At 40.7% G+C, this 11,741-nt stretch overlaps 1 protein-coding gene across 3 annotated transcripts in view; it reads right to left on the bottom strand.

The window, feature by feature from the left end:
- The window catches only part of DOK5 (docking protein 5), a 44,872-nt gene that overhangs the window by 20,717 nt on the left and 12,414 nt on the right, over positions 1-11,741 (bottom strand). For all 3 annotated transcript variants that reach the window (XM_014943865.1, XM_014943867.1, XM_014943866.1), the window contains exon 2: positions 3,099-3,206. In XM_014943865.1, coding sequence (XP_014799351.1) covers positions 3,099-3,206 — 108 coding nt within the window. The remainder of the gene's footprint in view (positions 1-3,098; positions 3,207-11,741) is intronic.

Below are 11,741 nucleotides of genomic sequence, written 5' to 3'. Positions count from 1 at the left end.
AGGGAAAAAAAAAAAAAAAGAAAAAGAAAAAAAGAAAAAGCAGCAACAAAATGAAACAATTTAACACTTCAGTGAAGGAGGCAGGTGCTATTGAAAAATTAGCTCCATTCATCATTTTTCTTTTTCTACCCTTTACAGTTTTATGATGGATTAAACCTTTCCTGAGATTGATGGGGTGAGCGGGGGCTTCTCAGTTTTTTAGATTTGATGCTGCTTTCAACAGCATTTGAGAATCACTTCAGAACCCAGGTAGGAAGTTAAGGACCATATTTCTGAAACATTGGTAATCTGTAAGTGAGGTTTCCCTCTTACAGTGTCATCTATCAGGCTGAACTGCATTCGCCCTTAGATTCGTTAGCACAAGCTTTTGACAAGGTGACACCTGACACGTTAACAGGACTCGCTGGGCTTCTCATTTGTAGGATTAACTTTATTGTCAGAGGCAGCGAGAAGCAGCTTTCTGCCCAGGAGTGACAGAATTAGAATAGTCACAGAAAAGCCTCTCTGCACCATCAAGCTGTTATTACAGCCGCTGCTCTTGCTGACCCAATGTACATCAAGACACCAGCAATGACTGTCCTAGACCTCTGGATTGATGACTTTAGTGCCAAAGTCCTGCTAATATTATACATCAAAACCAGGTGGCAAGTTGTGCTAGTTGAAGACTCTGCCATATTAAATTGCTTTTTTTGGCTTTATTAATAATCAGCTATGTTTTTTATAAGAACCAGTTGAATTACATAGCAGTATAGAGCAGCAGTGACATGCTTTCCTTTATCAACCCCTCATATTTAATACTGTTAGAAGCTGCATCACTCACTAACTTAGAATTTCACACATGTACCAAGTTTTTTTAAAAAATAAATTCATTTTTATCCACCTGTGCTCTTTATAAGTTAACATATTTTAGCCAGAAAATGCTATTTAATGTTCATTAGCTTCCTTTCAGTAAAGTTCATTAAAAATATACAGGATGCTTCAACTTGCACAGCTTATGACCCTAGAACTAGAAGGCAGCCTCATTTACCATCACAGTGAAAAAACAAGGACAGCGAGGAGCCCCACTGCCAAACAGTAACACAGCCCAAGTGACAACCCCCTGTCCTGAGCAATCACATTTAAACTGCTCTATTGGGTTTGCCCAGCTTCATTTACAGAGTGGTGAGGAGGAGTGACAAAGGTGGAGAACAAATGTGGATGGCAATGCTCCCACCAACGGCAGTGAGATCACTCCCCAGTCACCCAGCCTGACTGCACCCCGCTGGAGGCTGCTCATCCCCAGCGCCCAGGAGGGCACGGTGCTGGGAAGAGAGATCTCTCCACTTTATCCAGGAGGACGACAAGCTTTCCAGCAGAAACCTCAGCACTGCATCCTGTGATTTGGGTCTACACACCTGGGGCCTGAAGCAGAGAGATGTTCAGGGGAAGGGCTCAGAGCTTGGACCTGCTGAGCTGGACTGCCAGCTCCAAGACACCAAAAAAAAAGCCCATAGAAGCTCATACTGATCTCAGGTATACTCAAGGTAAGACTCAGACCTCAACACACCACTCTCCAGCTCCTGAAAAGGAGACAAGATATAATCTATCCATTCACTCCAGCTGGAACCAGTGCTCTCAGGAGCACACGCTACATTCAAGTGACCTGCATTCAGGTTTGGTTTACTCCACCAAACTCCAAATCATGGAGTTTGACCATTGTTTATTCCTGTCAAATAAGCTACCAGAGAAATCCAGATACTTAATTTATAGAAGCAGCAATAGTTTAACATTAAGCAACTGTTAATTATAGACTAAGCTTGACTTAAAGCTGAAAATCCCTCAAAGCCAGTGGGACAGTCTATGGTGCTTTAGTCTGCAGATCCAGACACAGGCAACTGCTGTTAGGCTACATATGTGACAAGTAAGTCCTAACCTACAGATTTTCTTGAAAGAGGAGAAAAAAATCCAACCTCATTTAGATTCCTCATGGATTTCCTATCCATTACCTAATCTGAACTTCAAGTCAGCGTGTGCTGCTGATATATTGCATTAATACAGTGGAAGAAATACAGATTTGCATCAATAATTGACAGAATCATACTAATATAAACGCAACATTTCACACAAAGCTGGATATTGTCTTATACACACTGTGCAACCCTCACACACATCAAATGAAAAAAAAAAAAAAAACCCTCACACACATCAAATGAAAAAAAAAACCCAAAACCCACACTTCCCATTAGTTCTGAAAGTTGCTTTATATAAATTTGAATGAACTATTTCTGGGCATGACTTAATACAAATAGCCACAAGTTTTATGACCAATGAATTACAAACTACATGGCATGCAGACAGACAAGTCTGAATTCAGATTCAGTATTCCCTCAAGATTTCCTCCTAAACGTATGTCAAAGTGAGTAAGGGCAGATCAGCCTCAAGCTCAGCTGTGCTTGCTGACTCTAGCAATTTATGCACATAATTCCTAATCTTCTAATATATTAAGCTTTTGCCAACAATCATTATAAATTAAAGGGTTTCTTATTTTCATCTCCATGCCCAGGAGAATTACACATGTAAATTCTCAGATGAATATGAAATGTGCACATAACTCCAGAGAGGTGATTAGAGGGAAAAACTTCATTCTTCTAATACTGGTGAGTTTAACAAAGGTTTTCACATCACCACTGCACAGAAAAAAAATGCATGTTGTCCTTCGTACCTGTAGCTGTCTACTGTATCCCACAGGTGTAAAATCCCAGTGAAATGGGGACCTCTCAGCTTTCACGTTACCTTAGATGTTTGCTACCGTATTTATGAAGAGTAGTAGTCATTACAAAGTAGTTCAGCTCTGATTTTAAAGGGCTGAGGAGAAGAAAGGAAATCTTCTCTAAAGATAAAATCATTTTCCATTAGCTTAGCAAGACGTTTGCTACAAAGCAGAAAACAACTCTTACTCTGCGCCTCTGTTTTACTGCATGAAGGAAAACGTGAGTTTAGGACCTTGATAGTAGGAAAAAGTTCCAATTTTGGGCCAATTAATACAAAACAAATTCAGATATTTTTCTGGATTGCACATAGAAGCAAGTTTGAGAAACAACTATATGACCAAGTCTTACCTTGTGATAGCATCTAAAGTAAGCAGCTCGTTCGTCTGAGAATTTCTCCAGCCTCTTTGGCCCTTTGCTTGAAGCTTTTTTGAATACTAACCAACATCTCTGGTAAATCTAGAAACACAAGAGAATAAACTTGGCATCTCCAATGACTTGAGTATCACTAATATTTGCATAGAAGTTAAACTCATAAATCAGCTGTTGCTCTGCAGCTACAATTAATGGCTCCCCGTAGCTTAGATAAAAAAAATCAAGTTAATGGATAGTTGGCATCCTATTTCTTTTGAATTATGATACAACCAGAAATTCTTATGAAGACAGTGCATGCTTGCATGAAAGGTGCTAGGAAGAAAGCTGTAATTATGCTTGCAAATGTATGGCTTTCTAGGAAACAACTTTTTAAAAATAAATTGATATACTTTTCCATGTGGATTTGTTACTGGTCCCTGTCTTGCATGCTTAAGACAGACATGAAGAAACTTTGAGCAAAACCAGTAGGACATAAAACTGCAAGTGTATATTCTATGTATAAGGGTAAGTTAGGACACATAAGAGAGAAGGAATAAATTACTAGCTAATGGAAAAGGCAGATCTTTAACAGTAAAATCCAGGACCATTCTGACAACTGGTGTTTTGCTTTCAAGGTTCGGTTGAATTTAAATTCAAGAAACTTGGAGCAGTCTATTGACTATGCAGAATGGCTGAAAAAACACCTTTCCGTCTGCAGCATTAAGGCCCTTCATCTCACAAACTTCTGCCCCCATTTCTTGCAATCTTCCCACCTATTCTTTAACTGTGGTGCACTTTCTACCATCCTCTTACATACAAAAGCATAGCTCTCGGCTTAGATAACATACTGGCTGTATAGAAGGAAAGCATTGCAAGTCCTGCCAACTGTTCACAGCCTACATTTAATCAGTAATTCCAAAGTAACACCTGGTAAGTCAGAAATAAAACAAAAATCACTAAAATAAGTGTGATTTCAGAGAAAAAAAATCCCATCAGCCATTATCAAGTAGTTCACAGCTCTGGCAGAGCTCCAGCACAGCACAAATTCACTGGAGGAACCAGTGAGGAGACCCATCAAAACATCTCGCTGCCTCCAGCTAAGCCAGCACCCAACAGGTAACCAGCACAGAAGGCAACTCCATCCTCTGAACTGTTGATGGGTTTCTAAACAACATATTCAGCACAAAACAATTATGTCCATGACATATAACTTTATTCCTGTGCCCAAAAATGATTGTTGGTCGACTAGCTGTGCTTCTTTCACCAGCTTTCAGCTGTTTCTATAAAGATGTTCAGGGAACGCATTATTCCTCCCCAGCTTTATCATTCTGCCTCACATGTGGACACTCCTACTCCTGGCCCACTTGGCTGCAGAACCATTTAGCATATGGACAGGCTGCTCTGATGCCAGGCACCAGCTGAACCCATCAAGATTATCTTCCAATTTTCCAGCTTATTGGCCACTCAATCTGTTCTGTTTAGTGCAAGGGTTTGAATTGAATTGTTCCAGAATGACCAGACACTGACCAAAATGAGGGCTTGCCACCAAAAAAGCAATGCAAATACGCACCCACTTACACTAGAAGAGAATTTCTACTTTTGCCTTCTGAAAATCTTGTTTGCTGGGTCCAGAAACCTCATCACACCCGACACAAACAACTCCCTGAAACCCCACCCAAAAGAAACTGTCAAAAGTTTGAGTATTCAGTCCTTTTGCTTTTCAAAACCTGTAGTTTTATCTTCGCAATCAGAAGCCCATAGAATCAGCCATGGAATGGTTAGGGTTGGAAGGGACCTTAAAGATCATCAAGTTCCAACCCTCCTACCATGGGCAGGCACAAGCAGAGGACAACAGAAGAGAACAGAATCCATTTGCTGCTGTACAACACATGAGGACAAGAACTACAACATGATGATGTCCTCCTCAGACCACTTGCACTCAGAAACACCTCTCTGGGTCAGCAAGCACCTCAAAGCTGCACCTGCAACAATGAGCTCCCCAGCACACAGAATTAAGGGCAGAATAGGAGAATAAGATTTTAATAAAATAAGGAAATTAAATTTTGCTCTGCCCCCAGCAGGGCACAGACCCAGAACTTCCTTATCGCCCTTCCAAATGCCACTAGGAACATAAATACTATTGACAATCAATTCCAGTCAAGCATGGTAGATGGCTATAAATTGGTGCTACTGGAATTTATTACTGTAGTTCAATAGTGACTAATCCAAGACTTGGACTTAGATCAGAAACAGGGCACAGCTGGGGGCGGGGAGGGAGGGGAGAGAGAAAAAAGGAAACCCAAAAACTGTTACACGTAAGTACCCTCAAGGATGCAAAAGCCAAATCAGTCTACAATATAAATATTGGTCTTTGTGTTTTGGTTCTGCTCCCATATTACAATAGTTCTTTAACAAGAGAGTCCCAGGGCTGGAATACATTATGACAGTGCCTCAGGACAACATCATCATGACCCAAGTAACTACGCCAATAAAGAACAAATGGCATTCACGATGCTAATGTAGGCAAATTGGAGGAAAGTGAGGTCATGAAGGTCCCTCCCCTGAACTTTCTCTTCTTTCTGTACGACCTACTCAGCTCTCTCCTCTTATGGAATCTCTAGGCAGAGAGATTCTACAGTAGTAGTTTAAAGTAGAATAAAGTATTTTGTTTTAATTAGAGACAATGAACATTTTTTTGCCTGAATATACAGTTTGGAATCCCACTAATGTTAGTGATCTGATGGTTAACTCCTCTCTGCTGAGCTTACATAAACAAACTCAAAATGAAGATACATTCACTCACTTGAAACCTCCTAAGCACCTTAAAAATTAGATAATGGAGCCATCAAGAACGGGTGCTATTATCACAGTCACATTTCTATGCTCCCATGACACATGTATATCATGGGTGAATATCCAGCACCATCTTGAGTATAAACCCTTATACCCTAAATCTCTTAAAATAAAAAAAAAAAAAGGGCTTGGACTAGATGACCTTTAAAGGTCCATTCCAACCCAAACTGTTCTACAATTCTATGAATAACCAATTTGGCAGCATCTGCCTAGAAGCACTGAAAGCCCTTCAACACAGTCAACGACAGCAGAGATGATGTGCCCAAGACAGAGAGCTAATCACAGACCCTGTTATGAGTTACAATACAGAGCAAGGAATTAGTCTTTGATGCCATCATGACCTAGTACGTATTTGAGACTTTTCAGTATTTCTTCAAGTTGAAGGTTGCACGTGAACTGTTTACATTGCTACAGCCGTTTTGACAGAAGCAACAAGAACCAGCCCCAAATGCTCTTAGGTGCCTATTCCATCACGAACACTTAGCTCACTTATCCCTCAAATCAACATTTTCACTATTACTCCATGAATAGGAATTAGTTGAAAGTACTGCAGTAATTACTTCCACTCCAAACACTTGGGCTGACAGTGATTAGATAATCCAAACAACAAATCAGGATCTGATGTGCTGAGAGAGAACAGTAATAGCTGTCATTTGCATAACACCTAAAACTTACAAAGCTCTCCCTGTGAGATCTCCTGAGAAAGCCTAACTCAAAATTTAATTCGAGTATCAAAAATTAACATCTACTTCTTATGGCCTCTCCTGAAAATTTCTGCTTCTAACAGCCCACTGAGCAGGTAACAACATAAAACTCCAGGGAAATAATGTGACTATTTATGAAGTGGATCATCCAGAACTCAGATAGGTGATCCAATATGCATGTCCAAGGTCACGTCAAAACAGTTCTATTTTCGGCTGTATAGATCAGCTGATATAAATCATTACCACAACTGAAGTCTAAGGAGTGACTTCAAAGGAATGATGCAATCTGAGTCTTTGGATTCCTGCTGTCAGTGCTGTGCCTTAGGAGCCAGGCAGGATTGCTCAGCCATCCCCATGCTCCTTCTGATGCTGGAAATACACTGTGAAGCAAAGGAGCTATTAATCTCGGCTGGAACTGGTCAGCATCTGGCTGAGTACAGTGGAAAAATTTCTTTTGACTTTTCTGAGTTTCACGCTTCAGTTCTGGTTTGAGAATACTCTCATGCAGAGAGGGAAACTGAAACCAGGGGCTTGCTGTCCTACGTGGTGACCCAAAGCCCTGGTCAGTCCTGGAAACGGGTGTGGGTAGGGAGACCTGTCAATCTTCACCACCTCCCAGCTGATGAGAAAGCTTTCTGAGTGCCTAAAATGTCATTCTTCATACATGAAGCACAAACAAAGAAACAAACATCTGAATTTAGAAACTAAAATTTGCATTTCAGTCCGAAGTAAGTTTACCCAGCCCCTCAATACTTCTGTTTTAGATCAATTGGTGAAGAGTATCTAGAAATAGCCCAATATTTAGAAATTGGAGGAGGAACACCATTTTTCAAATCTTGGGGCAGTGAGTATAAAATTGGCTATTTTTAAAAAAAACTAAATTATGTCACTTCCACTACACTATGGCAAAACAACCCTATTTTACTTCAGGACCAACCAATCCCACCCCATATGCATTTGTTATTTAAGAGGGAAATAAAGGTCAGAGACAGTAGCACAAAAGTCTCATCTGGCAAATTTCTCCTTTGTGAACAAGTGAACCTTCAGGGAAAGCTGCTCTACTTTATTCCTGCGTTGTGTTTTTCTGCTCTCTGCCCTAAAACAAAGAATTCCAATGAGCTGCACTTACAGGGACAACAAACTTGCTGTCAAATAAACATAAACTTTGTTTTTTTAAAAGCCGTGGCTGAAAGTGCTATCATCTAGCTTGGGATGATTACCAAAAAGCCTGGGTTATTGCCAGGAACTTGCAGTTTGTGACTCTGATAACCTCTAGGAACAGATAATCTAGTGAAGGCACGGCACAATAGCACAAGTAATTTCTCACAGTACGTTCTGAACTTTTATTTTGTAGGGAAACAAAAGCTGCCACTTTATCCAGGACTGCTCGAGAGCTCACCCACTGAAGCAGCTCAGTTGCACGGGGAAAGGTGTTTGAGTGGTTTTGCTGAACTTTTTCCAGAATCTCCAGTGCACTGGGGTTCCAGGTACAAGGCCCTTTCCAACAGGGGCTGCCCACACAGCCAGCTAGTGCTAAGTGTTTGCATCTTAATTCCTGTATTTAAAAATTTTAAAAATGCATTAATATGTCACTGCTGATTCAAAAGCTGATGAAGAACCCTGAAATAGAATTCCCAGCAAGAAGGAAATTTGTGAGGAGACTGGATCTAGAATTTTGCTTTGCATCTAGAAAAATGAAATATTGCCAATGAAGGCAGATTGCAGCTCATTTATTTAATTATATTCACTCCTCAGACATGTCTGAAGCAGAAGATCTTCATTACGAAGCTGTTTCTTTGTGAAAAAGCAGAGGAATGCTTTCTAGTAAAGAGGTCTAGGTATCAGCAAGTATAATGATACCTTATGTATCATGTTGAATGGGGCTGTGTGGCTCTAGTGAAGACCCCGCAACTTTTCCACAACTTCACAAAATGCAAGTACTTGATTTGAATGGATTTCTTCCATAAGGTTATGACTTGCCTCTACTTTTCCAACCCAGCTGTGTCCCTTGCCCACTTCATCCCCATATTGGCAGTTGTGTTCAGCTCTATTTCATTCTGAAAAAAACACAACGTAAGCATAAAACAATTACAAGTAGGTGGATTACTAGAAAGAATGACATAGCTGTAAAGATATTTAACTTGTACTGAAATGTGTTTAGCATGACTTAAATGGTGCATAGAAACGTAAACTGGTTCACTGATTTTGTAAAATAAGCAGCAAAGCTGTCCACGTGTTGCCTGTGAAGATATTGCTGCACTTGGCAACAAGACAATTGCACTTTCCCAGAATACCCATTTAATGCTAGTGTGTTATGAGTAAGCGATATTGCATTATTCATTGTGATCAGGTTATAATGACTACATAAATCAAAGTTGGTTTACATCAAGCTATCTTCTTCTCTGGGGGACTAAAGAAAATGATCTAGATTTCTCCTTCCCCCGAGAAACACATTTGTGGAGACATAAACCTCACTCCTTCCTCTCATTTAGTGTATGTCTTCAGAAACGATATTTTACACTAAGAAGTCATCCACAGCAGCTAATAGGGAATGAAGCTGTAATCTTCTTTCTGTGCCTGTTCAGAATGCACAATATTGCTCAGTACTGCGAAGTTTTTTCATCAAGTTACAAAACTTTGGCACTGGCCAGAACTTGCTGTAAGACCAGAGCACGGCAAAATGCTTGGCAGATCTTTATGAATCTATGCACTTTCTTTTACTTATTAATGCAAGTCACAACAGATGCCTACTGCTCTAAAATATGAGATGTTTTAATCAGTCTTTCCTCTTCAAAAACTCTTTTCTTTCTACCCCTTCTCTCCCAACTGGAATTGCATCAACCAGAAGTGGGATTTTTGTTAATGGTTCAGGCTCAGAACTCAAAGCCATTCCTCCAGCCTTAGTTTAAAAGGCCAAACAGTTGGATTGGAGCCTACAGATGCCTTGGCACACTAGTTAGAAGGCAACTTTGTTCTAAATCTTGGGGGTCTTTTTGGTCCTTCATGATTACATGGGATTCATTCCACAGACAATATTTACTTACCACCAAAACATCCTCAGCAACTGAAAGCCTGTGGGTACAGGCTGAGGGTACATTGTCCGAGCCATGGTAGGGTGGTGAGGGGTGTAAACTGAGCACGGGCAGTAAAATGGCTCACCCAAGATTACCTAACAATTTAGTAATGAAGCTTTTGTTTTATTTCGTGTCTATACTACACTCTGTGACAATGGACATTGACCAGGAAACACAAGCAGCATTCTACAGGTTTTGCTTGTCACTGGTATGTATTAGTCATTGGTTCAGACAAAGGGGAAAAAATGCTCAACAAAAATACTGCTGCTGGCAAAGGGCACCTCTGGCAGATGTCAAGATGGAATGGGCTCATTGCGAGACAAGAAGGGATTTGCTGATACATTCCAGCCTGGTAGAAGATTATTTTCTTTTAAAAAAATTTAAAGTGACACCAGGAGCTTATGAGAGCCCTTTACAGTGAATCACTGCAACTGTCAATAAAGTAGTTTAAAAGCAATGTACCCCTTCAAACTGTTGATGCCCTCACCAGCTGGAAGTCTAGTGTTCAGAGGCATCTTAATTACAGATCCTGGCCAGATGATGACACATATTACCAGTGAAATCTCCCAGACTTACAATCTTCTGAGGGTTTTGAAAGGACACTATGGTTCAGCCCAGACAGAGCAGAGGTGCCACAACACTTGGGGTGACACCTTAAACAGCATTCGGGACCTCAAGGGGCAGGCAAAGGGCTCCAGAAATGTAGGACACCCAGGTGGTTGGCACCTGGAACAGAACAGTGATAGCTGCTAATGCAAAGTGTCATTAAGAAAACAGGGCTAGGAGTTAGGACTTGCTTATCCCACACAAGCATCATAAGCATTCTGCAAAGGAGTCCTTTCTCTCCCTTCTCTAATCAGTGTATGGTGCCTTACGTGCAACTGACAGGAGATTTGTTGATAAACTAATGTGTAAATAAACTATACTGCATCATAAACTACACAGGAGACTTAAGGGATAAGTAGTCATGCTCTTTGACGTGATGGAGGGCAATACAGAACGTGACTCCATTTTTTAGTTTCTCTAATGACTGTCTAGAATTTCAGACATTAAAAGCAAAACTTCAACTTCCAGTCTACTCTCACTGCAAAAATGATGTATTGGATGCAATATCATTAGAAAGAGAGCATTACCTGAAATATCCTTCCACTTTCAGGCCCTTTACAGGCCTAAAGACTTAAAAATATAGGGCTGCTGTTTTTTGGGGTGTTTTGTGGGTTTTTTTAATGTCATACAGTGAAAAGGTTATAATTCTGGGCTGTGTAAGGCCATTAGAGGAGAGTGCCTCCAAGTGCCAAAAAGCATTTACAGCAGAAACCCTCTCCTGCTAGCGACAGTTTCAAAAAAATAAAAAGGCTGCGTGGAGCTAAGTATCTGATTTGGTTCCTTGAACATCTGCTAAGCTTTATATATGGGCACAGTTAATTCTAGGCATGAAACTGGATAGGAGAAAATCAGCCTAGGACTCTAGCAACTAAAGAAAGAAAAAAATAGTAAAGGTTTCAAGGCAGACTAAAAACTGACTCTGCACAGCCAGCTCATGCTGAGCTCTACACAGTGCAGTTGGATCTGCTGTCCTGCTGGGTCAGGCCATTAGTGCGGTCCAGTGAATTAACATAATTTAGTACTGTGTTAGAATTAGGTAACTGATGAATAACTTGAAATGACTGTGATGAATTATGGTTTGGAACTATTCATTTTTGTCACTAAGTATCTGACTTGGTTACTTTAATTACATGGGCTATAGGGGGAAAATGGCATTGATACAGCTCATTACCAGTTCATGGAGCTCACTAATTAGTACATCAGATGCAAAGAGGCTGCAGAGCACACATGTGCTAACCCTCGGTAACAGCCACTCACAGCTCTAACAGGAACACAAGCTCACCTGCTAAAGCCATGGGGGGGATGCTCTCCTGAACTCAGTTGTCAGGAGGCACAGATGGGACCTGCTCCATGGTTGGAGATGAGCTGCACTTGCTCACAAACTCCCGGCAACAGCCCCCAGA

Source organism: Calidris pugnax, unplaced genomic scaffold (genome assembly GCF_001431845.1).
Source record: "Calidris pugnax isolate Ruff unplaced genomic scaffold, ASM143184v1 scaffold118, whole genome shotgun sequence".
NCBI lineage: Eukaryota > Metazoa > Chordata > Aves > Charadriiformes > Scolopacidae > Calidris > Calidris pugnax.
This window is presented reverse-complemented; position numbering and strand designations above follow the sequence as displayed.